Source organism: Trichomycterus rosablanca, chromosome 20 (assembly GCF_030014385.1).
Source record: "Trichomycterus rosablanca isolate fTriRos1 chromosome 20, fTriRos1.hap1, whole genome shotgun sequence".
In the NCBI taxonomy this organism is placed as follows: Eukaryota; Metazoa; Chordata; class Actinopteri; order Siluriformes; family Trichomycteridae; genus Trichomycterus; species Trichomycterus rosablanca.
The window spans coordinates 5,031,140-5,055,250 of record NC_086007.1 but is presented as its reverse complement, the minus strand read 5'-3'; the positions used below and the strand labels follow the sequence as shown (position 1 = coordinate 5,055,250).

Here is a 24,111-nt window from a genome sequence, read left to right as displayed (position 1 = left end):
CACATTTTAATAAAATTCACATTTACTTTGCCCTGGATTAGAAGAAAAACAAGACACGTTCATGTATCTTTCCCACATGGTTTATTTCCACAAATAGTCAACCGACAACCACACAACTCCAGACTCTCCAGCCTCCCAGATCCTTTTGGACCGATTTAATAGTTTTGAATGGTAATCGGCTGGAGGAGCTGGGTGCAGATCACCTCGTCTATGTAGAGCGAGTTTGATTTGACCTCGATCTCCTCCTCCAGGAGCAGCTGGTTTCGGGCCAGTGCTTTAAGCTCCATCTCAGACTCAGCTAGACCCTCCATTAACCTGAGGCACAAAGACGAACAGTGTGTGGGTTTCGACTCAATAATTCACCTGCTGTTTAACACAGAAACTACAGTTTATAAAACAACAAATCAAATATTGGTAAACCGTCATAAGCTACATGTAAAATGCATCAAAAAATGATCTAGATCTGAACCTTGAATATGCATCATCATACACACTTCCATATGTAAATGATCCATGTGCTACTTGTTACAGAGCCAGTTGTACATTCAGAGCTGTCTTGTTAAATACTACTCAACATATCATAAAACTTTTATAATAATTCTGTTGTTTTTATTTGCAAAGCTCCTTATGAACTCGGCTTGTAAATCACTCACTCACAATCACTTACTTACTAGGAAAATTTGACTAGATGACCCTAAGTTTACTACATAAGTAGTTTAATTTACATTAAATAATGATACAGTACATCTACAAGCCTTATTAACAAATGTCACAAATCGGACCTCTGCTCCTGGAGTTTGTTCGTGTGCCACGCCCCTCTCTCCAGGAACACGTGGTTGAGGAGGCTTTTGTTTGTCTACGCCTCCTCATTCTGATTGGTCAATGATGCTAATGATCCACAGCTGCTCCGAGTTGCAGGTAATGCTCAGGGCATTTAAGGGAGCAGCTGTGGATCAGTCAGTTTGCTTTTGGAATTTGGTTTGAACCTCTAGTTGACTAGTTCATGTTTAGGTTCTTGTTTTCTGTATTAGCATTTGGCATTAGCATAGGTTTAATGTGTTTAGCATTAGCACAGGTTTTTATGTTTCATGTCAGCGATTGGTGTTAGCAGTTAGATTAGCATTTAGCATAGTTTGTGTGTGTGTTGTCTTGTTCAAACCTGTCTTGTGTAACCTTGTCTCATCTTTTGTTATTATTAAATCAGTGTAAACATCTCTGTGTGTGTGTCCGCCCCCTCTTGTCTCATCTAACCCAATTCGTTACAACAAACCAAAGCAAGACTAGTACTAGGGCTTGCCACTTATTTTTAAAGCAAGCTTTAGCAAAACTTTGTATCATGGCAGCTTCTGTAAGATGTAACACTTGCTTGACTGTTGATGTGGACATCTGTGTTTTAGAAGCTGCTAATTTATGGTAACTTTAATGAACTGCAATCTTTGCTGTCTTCCAAGATCATGGCAATTTAAAGCTCGCTTGTCTGCGTTACCCATTTACCAGCGGCTTTTAACGCATGGCAGACCTGCAGTCTTGGATTAGGACAGCCTTATTTATATGGGAGGACAGCAGTCACCAGCTGCAGTCAATCACAATCGCTAATGAGGAATTAGGAGGCCATAACAACTTGAAACAAACTAATGTTATTACATTAGTAATAACAAACTTATTATTTTATGGTGTCTATTTTTCCCAATCAAATGGTGTTCTTGTTTTGCATATTTTTTATTTTTGCTTATGAAACATACTTTTTATTTATGTAAAAACTCTAAATACATATTTATACAGTTAAAGTAAATTACACAGGAAATATGAGGCAGAGAAAATTTAGCTTAGGTTGGCTAGCACATGGCCACAGTTTGAGGTCTTGTTCTAGTTAATAGACGAATGTTATTTTTGGCAAGACTATTTGTTTAAGAGAACAATAGAATCAGTTGGACAGGATTTGGAGGGTGAATGGAATACACACTGTTGGCTACTGCTGCGCTACCACACTACACACTCATAACCACAGTGTAGTTAAATACCTGGAGATGTGACCTGTGAGCTCTTGCACTTCAGACAGCAGGCGTGTTTGAACCGGGTCATAGCAGAGCTCCACACTGGGTCTCTGTCTGCGGGCATGTAGCCGGGTCTGAGCCACATTTAGCGGCCCTTCCTTATCAGCCAAAGCCACTTTTAAAGCCTCTATGTTCTGTTCTTGGCTTGATATCTCCACAAGCAGCTTTAAAGGATAGAGAAAGTAAATTATACTGACAGTTATGATCAAAGCATAATCATGCACATAGACTGTAAAGCAAATGTAGCCAAACAGGCAAGAGATGTTTGTTAAATAGTTTGCTTTTTTAATAATTCTTTTCAGCTGCTCCTATTAGGGGTTGCATAATAGATTGTTCATCCAAAATATTTAATTTGGGACAGTTTTTATATGCTGGATGCCCTTCCTGACACTACCCTCCTTTTTATCTGATTTGGGACGCATTTGGCTAATGGCACATTTACATAATGCCATGCACCCTCTGTATTTATGAGCCCATCCTGAGATTTGAACCCCCGGATCTCTGGGACTGATGTTACAAGCAGTGTGGTAAGCTCACAATTGTACAAACTACAAACTACTACTATGTCTTAATCAAGTTGAAGAGTAAAAACAAATAGGCATTGTCCGAGTTTTGTCTTTTGTTGGCATGTTGGTTTTGTTTGTGTGAAGGGACTGACCCTAAAAATGCTCAGGGCATACATGTACAAACCCCATTTCTAAAAAAAAGTTGGCATGTTTTGTAAAATGCAATAAAAACCAGAATCTGTTTGTTTATTTTTTTTTTCACCCTTTTTTTGGCTACACTGGGATAAAAATGCAATATATTCCAAAGAAAACGTGGCTTTGAAACAAATTTAAATAAGTAATAATAATAATCCAAATAACTGTCTTAAAAGATTGATAGCATGCAGGTCTGTGGGCACCTTCTGCAGCTGTTCTTCCAGCTGTGATTTGGCAGTTCTAGTCTCCTCTATGCGCAGTGCCATGGCAGCGCCAGTTGCTTCATGCTGTCTCCTCATGTCGGCTGCTGTTTGTTCCAGCAGGTTGTCCACCAGTGACCGCAGAGACTTTGAGTTGTTCCTTTCTTTCTCTGCCTTGCAGATGTTCCTGTCGGAAAACGTTTCCCACTCCTGTGGAGTCACTGCCAGTCTATCAATGGGCATAGTATATACTGGTCATGAGAAAGTTTGATAATAACAAGCACAGGAAAACAATAATGCCATGTTTTAGTTTAAGCTTGATAGTTTTATTAACCCTGATCAGGGTTGCAATGGGTCCTTGTGCATTGGGCACAAGGCAGGAGTACACAGTGGACAAGGTGCTAATCCATTGCAAGGTACCACACACATATTCACTTACTTTTTACTCCTACACCTTAGACTTTGGCAAATTTGGCAATTTAGAGAATCCAATCCACCTTCTAAATGTTTGGGCCGTGGGAGGTAACAGAAGTACCTGATAAAAATATCAACATGGACCAGACAGTGCTTTACACACAGTGAACTGAGGTGAGCTTTGGAACCACTATACACCCACTCTATCTGCTGCGTCATAATGCAAACCCAAAATACCACATCTTACCACATCTGATAGAAATTCAGGTAAACTGTGACTATACTTGGTATTAACGTGTGCAATGTGCACCAAAAAGACATTTATGACAAAATTGCACCTCCACTAGTCTACACTGCTCACACAAGGCAGCTTGGTATTTGGATTCATGCAGTTGTTACTATCTGCAATTTGCAACTGAAACCAGAATTCATCTGACCAGGAAAGGATTTAAAAATATTAAACTGTCCAGGTTTGGTGAGCATGTGCCCACTGTAGACTTACACTGCTGTTTTTGGCTGATAGAAGTGAAACTCGCTGTTGTCTTTTGCTGTTGTAGCCAATCCCTCTAAAGTGTGTTGTGTGAGATGTTTTCTTTCTTTCACAGTGTGGTTGTTTGAGTTATCTGGCCTTCCTGCTAACTTTAATTAGTTCCTACATGTCAAATACTGGGTTGATTTTGTTATCCTAGAGACTGGTGTGCATGTGAATCCCTGAAAATCAGCAGTTTAAAAAAAACGCAATCCAGTTTGTTTAGCATCATGCCATGCTCAATGTAACTTGTACCCATTCTCCTGTATGATTTGCATATCCTGTATCATTTGCATATGATCCTGCATATCTGTATGACACTAGAATTATTGTTTCAAATCAAACTAGGACAAAGGACACTTTTCATAGTAAATACCAAGTCTTCTTCGATCCATGTCCTTACCCTGTTTCAGTGAACTGTGCTGATCTAATCTGTTCCTCAAGACTAGCTGAGGTGCTGCTGAGCATAGAGCAGAAATCATCAATGCGTTCTGCCTGAAATTTATCCCGCAGATCTTTCTCCAGGTAGTACTTGGCTGAACGATTAAGTCTGAAAGCAGAGTGATCAAACAGAAATATTCAAATCTCCCCATGTTTTATTTATACATAATTTTAAATGTAAAAATGATTCGGTAAGAATATATTAATAACACAATATAAAAAATTCATTTATTAGGTACACCCACCTTCTAGATACACTAACTAATTAGGTATGCTTTTCATATTTATGCACTCTATAGATTACAATATACAATTACTGCCTGTAGCTCATCTATATGTGCTATCTATTAATCATAATATGTTTTTGTTCTGTAGTTTTTGTTTGTAGCTGTACGTACAGTGAGACTTCTCTATACTCTACAACAACAGATAAGCAACAGGCAGTAAATGTACACACTTTACATGTGGTAGCTTGGTGGTGGTGGTGGAACTTAAACCCCTTAATCTTTTAAAAAATCCAGTACCATAACCACAATCATAAAATTCTACATACATAATGTAACCTGCGTGTGAACATGGTTGATTAAATAACACTAGGATGGAAAATTAAACTTCATCCTGTTGAAACATGTTAATGGGCTTCTCAGCGCACCTAATCTGCTCGACGATCTGCTCCAGAGTGCGCTGCAGGAGAGTCATTACTCCCTCAACCAATTCTTTCTCCTTCAACAATTCCTTCTCTACTTCATCACTCACCAGGTCTACTGCTACCCTCTTCTGTCTGTGGGACAAGAATGGCAGTGTTTACACATAAGTATTTTTGGTACATAAAAAATGCTATTTAAGAAAACATCATAAAGGGAAATGTTCAGAAACAAGTCAGAAACTTGGGTATCTTGTAACTCAAAAATATTTTTTTTCAAATGTAGTTTCTTTTTTTACTGCTGTTGGGGGTCCAGTTTATATTTATGTTTCTTCTCTATTAAGTCTTTTAAGTCTTTTAAAATTTTGTCCAGAAACACAGTTCAAATCAGGTTTGATTACAGTCTAAAAGACAATAAATTCAACTTCAAGAATTCAGGCCACATTTGTATGTGGTCTGTCTGTTCATATTTTTGTCACTTTCGCTCCTGCTTGGTTTCAATGGTAACTGTATTGTTTCAATAGCAAACAAGCTGGCTAGAGGAGCAAAAGTGACTATGGTAAGAACAGACAAATCAGATTTGGTCAAATGTAACTTGCAGTGTAGAAAAAAAAAATCCAATTTGACCTGAAGTCTCAATATAGCCATATAGCCATGTAGGCCTCAACAGACCCAATACTTGTTATAAACCCTCTGGAGAATGGTTCTTAGCGCTTAGCATCTCTTATTACTAAAGGCAGTATTAAAGGCAAGTGTTTCTCACCTCTCATTCAGACAGTTCAGAGTGGCTTGAAGAGGCTCAGAGCAGCTCTCCAGAGCCGTCTCTACTCTGTTCTTAAAGGTGAGCAGTACCTCGATCTCCTGCACAATTTCCTGCAGCTTCTGCTCCAGCTCCTGCTTCCAGAACTTAATGTCTTTAACTCTCTGCTCTGGGAGGAATAACAGAGGAATAACAAATGTGAGACAGAGTGACACAGCAGCTCTATTAAAAATATCAAATAGCTTTTCCTGTATAACTGTACTAGGGAAATACCCAGCCTGTTGTTGGCGTCCTGCTGCATGTGTTTGACTGATTTCTCACTCTCCTCTATCAGTCTTTTGCACTCTGCACTGAGTCGTTCAGAGCGGGATCGTTCAGCCTCTGCACTCCGGCAATGCACTTGGTTTGCATGCTTCCACTCGGAGGGGAGAAACTTTGGAGGTGCTTCTAACACTCGAGACATTGCTCTGTGCAAATACAGATCAGTTTATAGGCAGCGTTAACCAGCAACCAAACAGAAATTATTTAAACACATTCAGAATAGAAACCTGTAATCAGTCCAAGGTTCCTTTTGAAAAGGCAGTACTTACTACCTTTTAAATAATTGATGCTGAAACATATAAAACAGCTCTTGTTTCACAAACACAGCTAAATGCACGTTGATCCTGCACAACTGGGCTATTTAGAAATGCTGATGCATAACGTTTTTTATAACATTCTTTATGACAATATCTACAGAAATACCAGTTTAGTACCATGATGAAACACCTCTGTGTGATTCAATACAGCTTATACATTAGGACAATATTTCAAACGTGCTGTAGGCATCCAATTAGGATAGTGTATTGCACTGGTTTTAATTAAACACTGGTCAAAACCAGTGCAATTTACAGCCTTTGTTTTATTAGCATTTTACATACTATTCCATCTTGTTCTGAATGTTTGTTCAGGTTGTAAGTAATAATCAATCAGACACAGCTTTTCAGCTTCAGCCTATAGTAATCTAATATGCTGGCTAGCTAAATTCTTTATTTAAAAATGTTGAAAAAAAAATAGAAAACTTTTTTTTTACTTTTTCATATCCATATGTTAAGTTACATTAAATATACGAAATAGAAAAGCATTAACAGATTAAAATAAATTCATTTAGGTTTTTTTTTTTATCATTATTGGTTGTTTGTTGTTAAAGCAAGCATTCATGTAATGCTTTCACTAGTAACTGGGTAACCAATTACTTTTTCTAAACCTTTTTATGTTAAAATTAAACATATTACACACAGACCAAAATGTGGAATTAAAAGAGTTTAGGTTTACTTGTTTTATGCCTAGTAGGGATAGATCACATAACACTGTGAGTTTATATTATAAGTCTTCAGTTTTGCAATAAATTAACAATAATATACTGGAGAAAATAAGCTCAATATACAAGCTTATAAAGATTAAACTATCTTACCTGAATAAATAAAATACTCCAGGTCAGTTAGTAGGATTACTGTAGGATCGCTCTTTTACTCAAAGTAAACAAACGGTTACCTTAGCAACATGACGGTCAGAGACAGTCTCGGGGCGGGGCAACAAACGGTTGCCGCAGCAACACCGTGTCAATCACAAGTGGGCACAGAGTAGCGAAAGAGATGGAACCAGGAATTTCCTTCGTTTCTGGACACTTTGTACAAATAAAATGAATTCTTATATACACCGATCAGCCATAACCTTAAAACCACCTCCTTGTTTTTACACTCACTGTCCATTTTATCAGCTCCACTTACCATATAGAAGCACTTTGTAGTTCTACAATTACTGACTGTAGTCCATCTGTTTCTCTACATACTTTTTAACCTGCTTTCACCCTGTTCTTCAAGTAAGTGGAGCTGATAAAATGGACAATGTGTGTTGAAACAAGGAGGTGGTCATAATGTTATGCCTGATCGGTGTATGCAGTATTTAGCAGACACTTTTATCCAAAGCAACTTACAATTATGACTGATGAGGTGAGGGGGTGTCAACTTCATATTACCGATTGTTTTGGCTACATATTTTTGGCTATATGTGTGTTTACATCTAAAGCTTGTTTTAACTCAAGACTAGCCTGGTTAAAAAAGAGCTGCAATAAAAGCTTTACTAACAAAACATTGGGGTTTGGAAAGTCTTGGCATTGTAGGTTGTAGTGAAGCAATAATAATAATAAGGGGTCCAAAATTCACAGACCCCGTAAATATCCTCAGACTTCACTGTGCAAATAAGTGCAATAAGCAAAACAAAATATCTTTATTTGCATGAGACAGACTTAATTTTATCATGTTGCTATGCACGTGTGCATAATTACAAAAGAGGTCTTGGTTGATACAGTCAGTAAAAAGTGACATTTTCCACACTTTTGTATAATATTGTAAATAAATCTGTGTGCTGCATATTAAAACATTACACAGGTTACATAAACATAATTGAACTGGCATTGTGTGTATATCAGGCTTTATAAATATTTAATAGACACAACATAAGCTAAAGATTTATGTTTAAATTATTATTATGTACATACAAGAAATACATGACATCAAAAATAAACTAAAAAATCTGTTATGGATATCAGTGTAAATGACCTACATTCTTCATAAAACCTTTTGTAACAGTACAGATTTAAATCAGATCAAATATATAATAACACTGATGACACTAAACTAGTATATTACCAGAATTAAACTAAAGAAATAAAAAAAATGTTATGAACAAACAACATTATCAACATTAAAATGTAACAATGGCAATAAATCTGAAAAAAAAAAAAAAAAAACTCTGCTTATAGAGCTTACTGAAATGTCTGAGGAAAAATAATTATAAGAATAATAAGTGTGAACAAAAAGATCTGGTAAAAAGTTGCAACAGCAAGAACTGGACCCAAAAGGTGATGTTTTCTGAGGCATCCAACATAGAACAGTTTAAAAGAAAGGAGCACACGCAGATTTAACTGGTCAATGTCTGGTCAAGTCCATTTATATTCTCAGGCAAAAATCCTTCTTCAATTGCAGCTTGAGATTCATTAACCTGTAATACATTTAACAGCCACAAACATACAATGTTTTTCTTAGGATTTTACCGTCATGTTTTACACATTTTGGTTACATTCATGACAGGACAGGTAGTCACTAGTTACACAAGATTCATCAGTTCACAAGTTTATTAATGTCAAACACAGTCATGGACAATTTAGTGTCTCCAGTTCACCTCACTGCATGTCTTTGGACTGTGGGAGGAAACCGGAGCTTCCGGAGAAAACCCACGCAGACACGGGGAGAACATGCAAACTCCACACAGACAGGACCCGGACCGGCCCACCCTGGGTTCGAACCCAGGACCTTCTTGCTGTCAGGTGACAGTGCTACCCACTGAGCCACCGTGCCGCCCCAAACATACAATGTAAAATTCCAGTTGTTTTAGAACACAAGTTCATTGTTAGTTACTGAATATAAAAAATGTACTATGGAAACACTTGCTACATTCATAAACAGTAACACAATCTTTTGTGAATGAATAGTTCAGTGAAACTGGTACAGCAGAGCTCAGTGACATTTAACAGAGCTTGCTCATAAGAGGCGACATACCAGTTAATCAAATATCTGCTCTGCTAGAGCTGCCACCTGCAGCAAATCTTAAGGCAAGTAAAGCTCAGTTGCAAAGCCACACACATCAAACTTAGTTTGTGATTGTTGTGTCCAAAAAATTGTTCATGTTATGATATTACTTAACAAACTCACCTTAAAAGGTTGACTAATGCCCACAATGCATTGCAGGTTGCTGCTGTAGTAGCAGAGTACACACTCTCCTCCTAGCACTGGAATCCCCTCCTTGTTAATGTAAACCTGTGTAAACAGATCAAGAACAGGAACATGATTTTGTGTAACAGGTTTACAATGACATCGGACTTAATATTACCTGTATGAGTTTATATTACCTGTATGAGCTCATTGTTGAAGGCCACCAGGTCATCCTTTACCCAGGTGTAGGTGATATAGTCAGAAATGCTCTGGAATCCAACCTGTGGGGACACATATACAGTGTATCACAAAAGTGAGTACACCCCTCACATTTCTGCAGATATTTAAGTATATCTTTTCATTTGACAACACTAACAAAATGACACTTTGACACAATGAAAAGTAGTCTGTGTGCAGCTTATATAACAGTGTAAATTTATTCTTCCCTCAAAATAACTCAATATACAGCCATTAATGTCTAAACCACCGGCAACAAAAGTGAGTACACCCCTTAGTGAAAGTTCCTGAAGTGTCAATATTTTGTGTGGCCACCATTATTTCCCAGAACTGCCTTAACTCTCCTGGGCATGGAGTTTACCAGAGCTTCACAGGTTGCCACTGGAATGCTTTTTCACTCCTCCATGACGACATCACGGAGCTGGCGGATATTCGAGACTTTGCGCTCCTCCACCTTCCGCTTGAGGATGCCCCAAAGATGTTCTATTGGGTTTAGGTCTGGAGACATGCTTGGCCAGTCCATCACCTTTACCCTCAGCCTCTTCAATAAAGCAGTGGTCGTCTTAGAGGTGTGTTTGGAGTCATTATCATGCTGGAACACTGCCCTGCGACCCAGTTTCTGGAGGGAGGGGATCATGCTCTGCTCAGTATTTCACAGTACATATTGGAGTTCATGTGTCCCTCAATGAAATGTAACTCCCCAACACTTGCTGCACTCATGCATCCCCAGACCATGGCATTCCCACCACCATGCTTGACTGTAGGCATGACACACTTATCTTTGTACTCCTCACCTGATTGCCGCCACACATGCTTGAGACCATCTGAACCAAACAAATTAATATTGGTCTCATCAGACCATAGTACATGGTTCCAGTAATCCATGTCCTTTGTTGACATGTCTTCAGCAAACTGTTTGCGGGCTTTCTTGTGTAGAGACTTCAGAAGAGGCTTCCTTCTGGGGTGACAGCCATGCAGACCAATTTGATGTAGTGTGCGGCGTATGGTCTGAGCACTGACAGGCTGACCCCCCACCTTTTCAATCTCTGCAGCAATGCTGACAGCACTCCTGCACCTATCTTTCAAAGACAGCAGTTGGATGTGACGCTGAGCACGTGCACTCAGCTTCTTTGGACGACCAACGCGAGGTCTGTTCTGAGTGGACCCTGCTCTTTTAAAATGCTGGATGATCTTGGCCACTGTGCTGCAGCTCAGTTTCAGGGTGTTGGCAATCTTCTTGTAGCCTTGGCCATCTTCATGTAGCGCAACAATTCGTCTTTTAAGATCCTCAGAGAGTTCTTTGCCATGAGGTGCCATGTTGGAACTTTCAGTGACCAGTATGAGAGAGTGTGAGAGCTGTACTACTAAATTGAACACACCTGCTCCCTATGCACACCTGAGACCTAGTAACACTAACAAATCACATGACATTTTGGAGGGAAAATGACAAGCAGTGCTCAATTTGGACATTTAGGGGTGTAGTCTCTTAGGGGTGTACTCACTTTTGTTGCCGGTGGTTTAGACATTAATGGCTGTATATTGAGTTATTTTGAGGGAAGAATAAATTTACACTGTTATATAAGCTGCACACAGACTACTTTTCATTGTCTCAAAGTGTCATTTTGTCAGTGTTGTCCCATGAAAAGATATACTTAAATATCTGCAGAAATGTGAGGGGTGTACTCACTTTTGTGATACACTGTATATACTGTGACCTGCATTTTCATGCATCTTCTGTCACAGTGTGGCAAACCCTATAGATATCCAATTGTGCATTATATGCAAATCAGCTGATAATAATTGACAACCAACTTCCCATGGTGTCTTTGTTTCCAAGTGTTCTATGCAAAATATGTTTGCCTCATAGAGAAATATGACTTTGCATGCCACAATAGGGACTCATATTCTCACAGGGCAGCAGTGTCACATAAACCAAACCAAACTAAAGTCTGGGCAGCCCTGGCCAACATTTTTTGAAAAGAAGTAAAAATAAGTAAACACGTCACCTGCAGCAAACAAAAATAACAAGACCTGCATGGAGTCAACATAGGGAAACCTTCCCTGAGACATCAGTACATAAGTAAATGTTTGAGTAAGCAAAAACAACTAGAGCAGCATTAAAAAAAACACAGCTGAGCATGTTAAGGTGTTAGGGTGATTTTTTTTTCAATACATAAGCTTGTGTGTCAGCCAGTAGCACAGAAAATGTTGCACTGGAACATAAATACATTTGACTAAATATGTGCAGATACATCTTAACATACAAATCCATCTTAAAAAAACATGAGCTAAAGCTTCTAAAATGGTTCTTATAGTCTTATTCTTATTTTGCAAAACTAAAATTGTTATGGCAGGAATTATATATTTTTTAATAGTTTGCTGCAGATATTGTGTTTTAAATCAATAAAATTTGACCAGGGGTGACCAAACTTAAAACTAAACACAAAGTATAAGCTCTTGCTGTTACAGAGCCCCTTAATGAGCTGAGCTGGCATCAGGACTTTGTTTGAAAGCCGTTATTGGCAAAATATCTGCAGAAGCAAATAATTCAGCATGGTGGTTTAATCTGGCATTTCTTTTGGCAAAACCGTATTTTGCCTTGTTGTTTTGAAATCAGTCCTGACTTATTTTGGCTTAATGTTTGGTTGTTTTGTTAAAACCTCCAGATTTTGTTTTTTTGCCAAACGGATTAAATTTAAAATGGGTACATCAGTATGGTACATCAGTTTTTCAAGTTTGCTATGGTTACATGAAATGCCTAAATGCCTAATAATGTTTGCATAGAATCAGCAGCATAATGTGGTGCCTTAACCTTCATACATCATCATCATAAGTGCAAACGGGCGGCACGGTGGCTAAGTGGGTAGCACTGTCACCTCACAGCAAGAAGGTCCTGGGTTCGATCCCCAGGTGGGTCGGTCCTTTCTGTGTGGAGTTTGCATATTCTCCCCGTGTCTGCGTGGGTTTACTCCGGGTGCTCCGGGTACATCAGTTTTTCAAGTTTGCTATGGTTACATGAAATGCCTAAATAATGTTTGCATAGAATCAGCAGCATAATGTGGTGCCTTAACCTTCATACATCATCATCATAAGTGCAAACGGGCGGCACGGTGGCTAAGTGGGTAGCACTGTCACCTCACAGCAAGAAGGTCCTGGGTTCGATCCCCAGGTGGGTCGGTCCTTTCTGTGTGGAGTTTGCATATTCTCCCCGTGTCTGCGTGGGTTTACTCCGGGTGCTCCGGTTTCCTCCCACAGTCCAAAGACGTACAAGTGAGGTGAATTGGAGATACTAAATTGTCCAAGACTGTGTTCGGTATAACCTTGTGAACTGATGAATCTTGTGTAATGAATGTAACCAAAGTGTAAAACATGACATTTAAATCCTAATAAACAAACATAAGTGCAAACCTTAACTGATGCCAATCTTTTATCTGACCAGTTTTCTTATTATTCTAAATGTTTGTGTGCAGATTGCAGATGCACATATGTGCTTTCTTTTTTTTAGCAGAGAAAACTGGCTCAGGTACAAAGCATCTTTCAGATTATACACCAGGCTGAACATGTGACATCAAGTGTGTCGGTTTTGATTACTAACCATCTGTTCCATAAGTTGTCAGTATAAAGTATTAAACCAGGGGTCTAATTATGTTGTAATTATTTTAGTTTTTACTCTTTATGTTGTTTAGAATTGTTGCCTTTTCTTCATTACTTTAGATTTCAAAGCTAAATGCGTCAATAAAGTAGGAAACATCTTTTAATTGATTAATGAATTATGGGTTAATGATTTGCAGGAGTATGATGATTGTCTATTATCTATCATCAGTAAAGACCTATTGGTGCAATAATTTTAAAGGACTTTGGGTGCATTTACAACTGTATTTGTATGTGGATAATCCCTTTCTTAATAAAATATACAATGTCTATGAAGATGTTTCTATTAACATTCAATAAAAGTAGAGATTAAGCCTGACCTTATAAAGACCGATCCAGTCCCAGGCACTAGATGAAAATGGCTGCAGTTGGCTGCAAGTCACCACACCATCCAGATCTGCACTCCAGTCACCTTCAGCTCTCAGACGCACCAGTGGAGACTCGTACATCTTCCTCAGCTGAGAGGTTAAAGTCAAACAATATAAAATTCAATGTAATTAAATTTAGATACAGCACATGGTCATGTCAAATATAACTTGAAGAAATACTTTAGCAGTTTTTAAAGTATTTTCTATATACTGAATCTGTAGCATGCTTGGGTTACACAGCTAGTTAACCATTACTGGCCGGCAAGGCATCCACACAGACATGTTTGGCTATGTCAGAGGGGGGAATATGGTTGATGACCAAAGTCCTGCAATTGATTACAGTATTTTCTCATAAGTGGTTCTCAAATTGCTGCTCATCAGCCAATTGGTTTTGTACTTGGGCTTCTGACTACATCATACATACTATACTGGGCCCACTTTTCTTTCCAAGCAGAAAAAAAAGATATTTTATTAACAGAAAAATACAAGGTCAGTATCACCTCCAGTCTGAAGATGCCAATGACAGGCTTATGGTCACTGATGCTGTATTCCATCTTGCTGGTGTACAAATCCTGCACTACTTTTAGCGGATACTCATCCTCTAATTGCTTCTGATCTACATCGTGACCATCAGGCTCTGTGTTAGCTCCCTCGGGTGTTGTTTTAGGCTTCACTCGCCACAGAATTCGATCACACCATGCTGGCTTCCGCTTCTTCCCACTGATCAGTCACAGGAGAATAAACAAAAAAGAGTGAGTTGTAAGACTGTTCCTGATTTTTAATGATTTGGTTTATGGTTGTATGGTCCTTTTTTAAAGGATATCATTTTACCCATTAATCTGCAATCTAATCTAATCTAATCTACCTTTTTCAATACATTGTAGAAGCAGCAATTAGATCTGTGATTCTCTTAAACACATCCCAAGCTTTAGACACCTAGATTTAGGCAGCTAAACTGATAAAAAAACTGATAATACAGCATGTATGTAATGTTAGCACATAGCTAAAAGGCTGGATAACTGATCACTAATTAGAAACTTACAAGTTTCGTGTAAGCACTTTACACTTTAACAATGTTAGCTGTTGCTAAACATTGACGTTACAATCCAGCAACACATGTTGTACATGTATTCTGGTTTTATTAGCACAATATGATGTCTGTAAACCAAACAATATTATCAGACTTTAAGTTTTGAATCATAAATAATATCCATAATCATTTTAATAATTTACTCTGTTGCATTTCCCTAACTGACATGATAAAGCTTATAAGCAACACCTATATTTACAAATGGTGTGATGTGGATTAAATTAATATTAGTATTAATAAAATTAATATTAATTAATATTAATCAAATTACAGATTCATTAAGGACTACATGAGAATGTTAGCAGAGAAATGTTATAAGGATGAAAGTCTGTACACTAGACTATGTGAATTGTGTTACGTAAAAGATAACATCCAGTGAAGTGTCCTGTGATAAGAAAATAACAGACTAGTCTGTTATTTCCACGTAAAAGGACTGTCTGATGGGTGTTATTTATACCATGGCCACTTACCAACATGTTAAAATCAAGGTTCTGTTATAGTTTGCTTCTTCATGTCATTTTTACACACTGTAACCCACAAATAATTCTTGCCTCGTTAATTAGCATTTTTGTCTTATTGTAATATATAAACAATATAAGAATATAAAGTTTAAATGAGGCTATTAGGAATGTAGCACAGTCTGTTGTAAAGTCAATTTCCACAAGCTTCTCTTGTTCTGGCTCTATTCTATCTTTATTGCTGTATTTGCTAATTAAGCTGACTTTCATTTCCTTCAGGTTTTATACTGATCCAGCCAAATCTAACTGATGATAAAATCAATCACACACTTTTTTATTGTAGTAAATTGACACGAAAGCAACATGATTGTCCCACAATTTTCCTTTCAGTCTAATTGTATCCAATTACGTGATTGCATTTTGCTTCCTCTACCGCTGCTGACCTCCACTCCTGACTGAGAAGAGCCGTGACCGTTTTTTTTTTTTACCTGCACGAGGCTGGTTTATATGGGGATCAGTATCAAGTTTGAAGAGTCACGCACTGATCTCAGTTATACCCCGTCTTATTGTGCAGACACCCTCGATTAGCCAGCAGAGGTCGTTATGAGGATCAGTTATGAGGAATCCCCTCCTGAAATCCCTACCCAAACAGACGAGCCAAACATTGTCTATATAGGTGCATGAAGCAGAGCTGAGATTCGATTCATGAGTTTGAGATGTCAGATCTGGTGTGCTAGCATGTTTTACCGCTGCAATACAGCTGAGTGCCAGCAACGTGATTTCTAATGCAAATAAAACATCACTGTAATTTCAGCATGTCGTAAATACTACTTTCCAGCATGGTTAAGTTCGGTCAGGTGCATTGATTTACAACTGGAATCATATGAGAGCTGTTCTGGTATAAAACATCTTTATCTGCTTACAAACCAGAAATAGGCATTTTGCTAGGCCATGGTATAATATGAATTAATGTAGCTAGATTGGGATTTAAGAGAGGTACAGAATAAATAGGACTGATCAGAGAGAGCTTATAAAGTAGTTTAGCTCTTACATAAGACCAAACCAAGCGCTCTGTACCCTGCAAGGGTAAAAAAGAACAAACCTGAGTAACCAGAGAGAATCAACACAAAATACTGACATTAACTGTCTTCAACAAGACACCCAGAAATACACCTACCTGGAATCATAGTTATCAGAGTTCAAGTCAAATTTATATGTGGGCTGAAAATCAAGAGGTCCTTCTTCAAATTGCTGCAGTTTAGGAACCTTCTTTTTCATCATAGTCAGCTGAGGGGACAAGAACAATTACACACCAGAACAGTGCAAAAACAACAAAAAAACATACAGTTATTGCATCAGTAAGGGCATAACGTGTCTGATTATTTACCTGTTCCTTAGACCACAGCAAGTTGAAAGTCTGGCTTGTGATACAGTTGCGAATAAAGTGCATGCCATGGTCCTCGATGCGAAAGTTCAAGTCTCCAAACCAGAAGACCAGCCTAAAAACAGAAAGATCTTAGTGGAAGAAGAGCTTAAACTACCTAACAACAATAACAATAATGTTTTATTTATTTATGTTTTTGAAGACACAGCTGGCCCACAGGTCTAAGGTCTGAAAAAAAGTTATTCCTAGTTTGAACACTGGGTGTCGCTATCACATATAACCAGTCTAAACGGTAACGACGTTACACCTGCTTTACTGTTCCTGTACTGTTCCTGGTGTCTCACTGATTTCAGAGGGAAGTGTGTATGTTTAATTTGTCAGGAAACAATTGCATTAACGACAGAGTATAATAATCTCATTCAAATTAAAAGGTGTCATTTATAGTAATCGAGTAGGCCTATTTATTTATATTTATTTTATTGGAGAGGCCGTGGCATGATGTTTCCTTTTTTTTCTATGCGGCCCTTAACAAGAAAAGACTGGACACCACCACCACTAATCAACCAAGCAATCCCAGTTTATGACACAAGCTGGGGGAGAACTCCACCCAAACAAAAATACAAATACGTCACTGATACTGATGTGTTTTTGCTGGGTTTACATGCTACTTTAGGCCACATGTTATCATACTGCATATCCACTATTGCTTAACTGAGGCATTTGTTTGTGTAAGATTACATGGCAGCAAAATTTATATATATATATATATATATATATATATATATATATATATATATATATATATATATATATACACACACATTTACCAACCAGTATTATTTGTTGTTTTAAGTATTATTTGAGCTATTTGTAACTCCATAAAATGTCTCTTCATTGTTGACTATTTTTCATACATCTTATATAAACACAATGCTTTGCACCTACTTGTGATCTAAAATGGAAAGAGGGTTTTTGTCGTCGAAGGTCTGAGTGTTTAGGATGTATTCGAATTCATCCACTCTCTCAGAAGCATAATTCATGTGAGGAGTCAGATGACAGTTGAGGAAACAGAGCGTGTGACCATAGAAGGACAGATGAACGCTCACCCCTCCTTTATTCCCCTGGGAAAGAAAGATTGACAGACATATTCCACGTGCCATCACAATGTTTACCTAGAGGTGAAAGTGAATCCTAAAACCAATAAGGAACAGGCCAATATAGACAATGGTTACGAAGCATAGCTGGAAATGCATATAAATACGACTGTTAACTGCTTATAGCGCTGTTTTGTTAACTTTAAAATACATAAAGGCTACATGTTTCTTGTATTCAATAATTATTACATGATTAACAAATTCATTGCCATTTCTTTTCTTACTTTAATATTTAACTGATTCCACAAATGTGCCAACTATACTGGTATTGGTAGGAGCTCCTAAGATTTTTGGTAATGTGACAGATCTAGTCACGTGTAACCTGAATTAACCTTTAATCTAACAGACTTACCCAGTATCCATAAATCCCAGTACGTGTGTACGCAGCCCGAATATCTCTGATGAAGGGGACGTGATCCAACTTTGAAAAAAACATCAAAAGCAGACCCTGCATCCGAATAGAAGAAACCTGCACGAAGGACAGAAGTGGGAGTTTGTGTATTTATTACAAAGCATAATAAGCATAATTTGAGTGACAGGTAGTGCTTACACTAGCCCATCACTGCTGAGACTTGGGTTTGCTGTACTATTGGCCAGCCTAGTGTCTATACAGACATGATTTGCTCTGTCTGAGGAAAGTATGGCTGAAGCTGTGTAGGGTGTTCCTGCCTTGCAAAACCGGACCCATCCAGGTGGCTTTGATCTGCTCATCAGAAGCCTGTTTAAGTTATTATATTTATTTATTATAATACTGTATATACATTATATACATTAATTACAAATTACACAAAACACCTTACTTTGATATAACCCAGTGGAGCCAGCGTGTCCATGAACAAGGAACTCCAGGAATCCCCGAAGGCCAGATCACTGACAAACTTCAGAGGTGCTGCCTTCACTTCTTGCAGACTAAAAGATACACAGAACAATGACAGCACTTTAAATTAGTTTCTATATGAGATACATTAGCACAGCATACTACAGGCTCAGTTATGTGTACATTTCTTTTCATAAAATTAAAATATATCTCATTTAAATCCATTGACTGGCAGCAGTGGTGAGCTAGTGCATTGGACCACTGAGCCACCCGAGTGCTTCTGCTTTCTATTTTTAAAATGTAGAAGTGAAATGTCCGTATTGAAACGAGGACTCATTATCATTGACCTGGTACACATTTAAAAGAACCACAGTGGTAACAGCTCCAGCATGTGGAGAAGCATTCGGCTGCTAAATGTGAGTGAGTGAGCCAGAGATGTTTGTGCCTTAAACATTTTAAACAGACATTTTAATTAGGCGTCATCTGGGTGCTTCGTTTTTATTTTTAAGCCAATCACTGTCTCAGGTAGTCAAAGTAACAGTGACTGAAGTGAGCTGTGTCCCAAATCACACACTGCTGTACTAATAGTATGCCACAGTAGTGCATTATCAGCGGTATAGTTAAACACTAAAGCTTATTGATGTTGTTAAGGCTGTATAATGTGCAGATGCATGTCAAGGAAAATCCACCTTTGACACAGCTGTTCCACTGGCTTATTATAAATGTTGTTGGAAAATTCTGGCCCTCCACACTGAACTGAAAGGTTTAAAACTATTGTGAATGCACATTTGAGGCTAAAAACCAAAGCACCCACCCTATCACATAGAGATCCGCTTCCTTCGGGGAGTTTAGCTGTAGCAGAGAGCTGATATCATTAGGAGGCTCGGCTGTGGCCACATTCCATGTGACCATGTGGAGCCTGGAGAGAAAAAATACAGAACACATATGCTAATTATTTATGGAAAGAAAAAGACCATTCAGTTAACCTGGGTGCAAACTTAATATCCCCATTTCTTTTTTTTTGTCCACATGCATGCAAAATCTCACTGCTTACCTCCTGTCATTAACAATCTAAACTTTAAGTCAGCCTGATCGATTTAAAAACTGTTACAGTGAGCCAGTTTGTATTTGCATTATTTTATTAAGATTCTATTAAACAACATTTCAGGATCAACGCAGGATTCCAAAAGCCCTGTGGAATTGGACTGCTATTATAACCAGAGAAAAAACAACAGCTACAATTAAATGCTTCAACAGTCTGATCATAATTGACTTTTTTACTGTGCTGAAGTGCAGAAAAGGTGTGACGAATAACAAGAGCATTTTAACCATTGCAAAGTCAGCATGGCTTTTAGAACGCCAATCCATCACAGTGCCACCTATCCACCCTAGGCAGTTGTAGCCTAGTACTAGACTAGTAATCAAAAGGTTGCTGAACCCTTAGTTGCTCAGACAATATACTGTCACAGTACTGTAAGTCGCTCTGGATAAAAGCGTCTGCTAAATGCTAAAAATATAAATGTAAATCCACCCCCCAAACTTCCTTTTCACATTAGAAGGAAGTAATTCCAGTGACCTACACAGAGCCCAACTCTCTTATTCATACTTTGCATTTATTGCACTGTTTTTGCATGCACTGTTGTGTATTGTATTGGTTAGACTTGTGTTCTGTGTTGCACCAAGGTCCTGAAGGTCCTGATTGTTTCATTTCACTATGCAGCTTGTATTTTCACTATGTACTTGTATACAATAAAACCACCTGAACTTGAACCTTGATTTGTGATTTATTACGCTGTCTGTGAATACAGACATTAAATAAAGTGATTGTCCACAGTCTGCTTTTCTACCACCTCTTAAAACATGTCAGTAAGTGGAATGAACATAATAAATATGCAAGTGCATGATGCTCTGCAACAGACCCACAAAAATGAGTCCTAAATTTGACACATGACAAAAACACAGGTAATGAATTACAGCATATTTTTATTAGCTTTGTGAATTTTCCAAACATATTTGTTATGTTAGACACTTTTCATTTTGTTATTGGCACTAGGGATTAGCTGGGGATCACATGCACTGCTTATTGTTCAGGCTGTGTGTAATTCAGTTTGTCTGCAAGCAAGAAAACATCCACCTTTACCGGTCATATGTTAATTGAGCAGGTGTGGCCATGTTCATTTGCATGCATGTTTCTACTGCATCACCTGCTGAACTGACCATGTCCTTACGGACACAAAATGGCTGTAATAGGGGCTTTTACTTTAAGTTGACCCTTGTGTTAAAGAAGGTGCATGTGACCCTGTTCAGTGTTCCCACGAACAGCCCTGTGTGTTACGACATGAATCTAATCCTCTTGTTCACGTTGTGTGTGTCTTGAGAAACCTAATAACCAAGGTCTAATCCCCTGCTTTTTCGCTAGCTTTTTACTTAGGTGGAATAAAAGACTGTTGTGTTTCTGTTAAAAAACGAGTGAAGATTTGCAACAACAGAAGTTCCATATAAAAAACAGCACACAGACATGTGACATAACTGTAGGACTTTGATTATGAGATAAGCTGCGTTTATTTTAATTCTTGCTTGTTTAGAAAAATTTGCAGAAAGCCAACTCTGATCTTACAGGCATACAGAACCAGAGCTGGACATTAATCATTAAGGTAATTAAAGAAATTATGAATCAAACCTGAATGTGTCGATATTGTGACTCGTCTGCTCCAGACTGAGAGAGTTCAGTGCGTTCAATGTCTCCTGCTCCATCTCATCATCTGTCAAACACACAGTGGGTAAATGCTATTTGTGCAAAATATATGACATAAGGGTTTTTTCTGTTACATTCAGCAGTTAAATAAAAATTGCACACATATTTAAGTCCTTTAGAGGATGTGTCAACTTAAATTTAATTTAAAACAAAATATATTTTTGTGCTTTAAGTAAAACATGAAAAATAGTACTTGTTAATTAAGTACTGATTAAATTACTTAAGTCCCTTAGTAAATTAAAACTAGTCCCTGTGCATTTACCGTACTTACACCTACTCACTTTCTTAACCGCTTATCCATCTAGCGTTTTTTTCAGTGGGCGCAAGGCACACAGTAACACCCTGGACAGGGTGCCAGTCCATCACAGGGCAAACACACATACAGTGGTGTTCAAAAAAATAGCAGTGATTTTAAAAAAGCGAATAAAGCACAAAATCATTATAATAACTTTTATTTCCATAAATGCAAATGCACTGAAAATACTACACTTTCTATTCTAAATCAAAACATTAACAAAATTTAGTCAGTTTGTGTTCATCATTTACAGTAAATTAAGAAAAATGAATATTGGGCTGTTCAAAATAATAGCAGTGCAGCATTTTTCATTAAAAACTCAAAAAATGTATCTATAACATGAAAAAATGTTTGAGGTTTCACTTTACTTTAAATTACTGAACTAATATTTAGTGGCAGAACAATTGTTTCCGAGATCTGTGTTGCATGGAGTCCACCAACTTCTGGCACCTCTGAACAGGTATTCCAGTCCAGGATGATTACACTACATTCCACAGTTCTTCTGCAATTTTGGGTTTTGCCTCAAAAAAACAAGTTTCAGATTTCAGCCCACAAGTTCTCTCTGGGATTGAGGTCAGGGAATGGACTGGACACTCTATTACCTCAATCTTGTATGTCTGTAACCAAGATGTTTTGGGTCATTGTCATGTTGAAACACCCATTTTAAGGGCATTTCTTTTTCGACATAGGGCAACATGATCTGCTCAAGTATTCTGATATATTTAAATTGATCCATGATCCCTCATATGTGATAAATAGACGTAACACCATGGTATGAAAAACATCCTCATATCATAGTTTTGTACCACCGTGCTTTACTGTCTTCACAGTGTACTTTGGCTCGAATTCAGTGCTTGGGGGTCGTCTGACATACTGTCTACGGCCACTAGACCCAAATAGAACAATTTTGCTTTCACCAGTCCACAAAATGTTGAGCCATTTCTCTTTGGACCAGTCAATGTGTTCCTTGGCAAATGTTAACCCATTCAGGACACGTCTTTTTCTTAACAACAGGACTTTGCAAGGAGTTCTTGCTGGTAAATTGGCTTCATTTAATCATCTTCTGTACTCACTGGTAAATTTAGATGTTCCTTGATCTTTCTGGAGGTGATCATTGACCGAGTATTTGCTATTTTGGCTAATCTTCGATCCAATTGAACAGTAGTTCCACGCTTCTTTCCGTATCTTTCAGGTTTTGGTTGTCACTTCAAGGCATTTGAGATCATTTTAGCTGAGCAGCCAATAATTTGCTGCACTTCTCTGTATGTTTTTTCCTCTACAATCAACTTTTTAATCAAAGTACGCTGTTCATCAGAACAATGTCTGGAACAACTCATTTTACCCAGTATTTCAGAAGGAAATGTGCTTTGACCAACCTGTGCAACATTTGCCACCCTCCTACCTTAAATAAGGGCCAAAATTGACACTCGTTCTTCTGCAGAATGAATGACTTCACCAATTGAACTCCTCACTGCTATTATTTTGAACAACCCCCTTTCAATCAATGCTTCGATTACTCAGAATGAGTGGGATGCATGTCCTAATTGTTGGGTTTGTTTTGTTTTCATTACTCTACTACACTTTCAAGTGAATTTTTTGCTATGTAGAAATAGCATTTCTACTAAAAACAGTGATTTATCAGGTTAATGGTGTTGGACTGCTATTATTTTGAACACTACTGTACATACATATATACACACACACACACACACACACACACACACACATTCACCTATAGGGCACTTCAGTGTCTCCAATTAACCTGACTGCATGTTTTTGGACTGTGGGAGGAAAACGGAGCTCCCGGAGGAAACCCACACAGACACAGGGAGAACATGCAAACTCCACACAGAGGGATCCGGACCGCCCCGCCTGGGGATCGAACCCAGGACCTTCTTGCTGTGAGGCGACAGTGCACCAATCATATGTAATATTTGTGTCACTTACAGGAAAAGCATCATTAAATGTACGAAATAATAATAATAATAATAATAATAATAATAATAATAATAATAATAATGATAATAATAATAATAATAATAATAATAATAATAATAATGAGGATGATGATAGGCGTGACCTTATTTAGTACTCTGTTCTTTATTGCTATAATATAGAAAGAAATAATAAAACAAACTAAAAACTAACAATGAAATAAGCAAAGACTTACTATATTAAACAAATATATTATGCTATAATAAAATAGTTTTAATTATTGATACATTTTACACAAGTATTTACATCATTTAAACATCTATACCTAAATAAAAGTGAAAACGATGAGTCTGATTACTAACCCCCAAGAAAATCCTTTAAACGCACAGAAAATGCAAATAATTACAAACAAACTAATATAAATCTAACTTGCATTACCTGAACTCACTTCCTTATGTGTGTCTGCAGAAAGT

General features: G+C 37.8%; 2 protein-coding genes across 3 annotated transcripts; both read right to left on the bottom strand.

The window, feature by feature from the left end:
• Nucleotides 1-64: 64 nt before the first annotated feature.
• tekt1 (tektin 1) lies at nt 65-7,285 on the bottom strand. Its single transcript, XM_063016763.1, has 8 exons — nt 7,196-7,285; nt 6,016-6,209; nt 5,746-5,911; nt 4,992-5,120; nt 4,302-4,448; nt 2,959-3,184; nt 2,022-2,218; nt 65-315 (listed from the first exon to the last, which is right to left on the bottom strand). Exons 2-8 carry the CDS (start codon nt 6,203-6,205, stop codon nt 156-158), a joined length of 1,215 nt encoding a protein of 404 aa, XP_062872833.1. The 5' UTR covers nt 6,206-6,209; nt 7,196-7,285; the 3' UTR covers nt 65-155.
• A 735-nt stretch (nt 7,286-8,020) lies between these two features.
• Nucleotides 8,021-24,111, bottom strand: inpp5ka (inositol polyphosphate-5-phosphatase Ka). 2 transcript variants are annotated; one of them, XM_063016753.1, is made up of 14 exons: nt 24,077-24,111; nt 21,334-21,415; nt 19,468-19,572; nt 18,637-18,745; nt 18,189-18,305; nt 17,628-17,803; nt 16,686-16,797; nt 16,476-16,585; nt 16,350-16,376; nt 14,251-14,470; nt 13,703-13,840; nt 9,692-9,775; nt 9,495-9,599; nt 8,021-8,784 (listed from the first exon to the last, which is right to left on the bottom strand). In XM_063016753.1, exons 2-14 carry the CDS (start codon nt 21,405-21,407, stop codon nt 8,704-8,706), a joined length of 1,458 nt encoding a protein of 485 aa, XP_062872823.1. In that variant the 5' UTR covers nt 21,408-21,415; nt 24,077-24,111; the 3' UTR covers nt 8,021-8,703. The 2 variants fall into 2 exon arrangements, with proteins under 2 accessions (XP_062872823.1, XP_062872824.1); XM_063016754.1 differs by lacking the exon at nt 16,350-16,376.

Coding starts and splice junctions, on each gene's coding strand:
- inpp5ka (XM_063016753.1), bottom strand. CDS start 21,407: ATGGAGCAGGAGACATTGAACGCACTGAACTCTCTCAGTCTGGAGCAG. Junction 17,804..18,188: donor CTGGGATTTATGGATACTGG/GTAAGTCTGTTA, acceptor TTTCTTTCCCAG/GGGAATAAAGGAGGGGTGAG. Junction 14,471..16,349: donor AGCGCTTGGTTTGGTCTTAT/GTAAGAGCTAAA, acceptor GTGACTGATCAG/TGGGAAGAAGCGGAAGCCAG.
- tekt1 (XM_063016763.1), bottom strand. CDS start 6,205: ATGTCTCGAGTGTTAGAAGCACCTCCAAAGTTTCTCCCCTCCGAGTGG. Junction 5,121..5,745: donor CTGAACTGTCTGAATGAGAG/GTGAGAAACACT, acceptor CTTGTCCCACAG/ACAGAAGAGGGTAGCAGTAG. Junction 3,185..4,301: donor GCACAGTTCACTGAAACAGG/GTAAGGACATGG, acceptor GCCCATTGATAG/ACTGGCAGTGACTCCACAGG.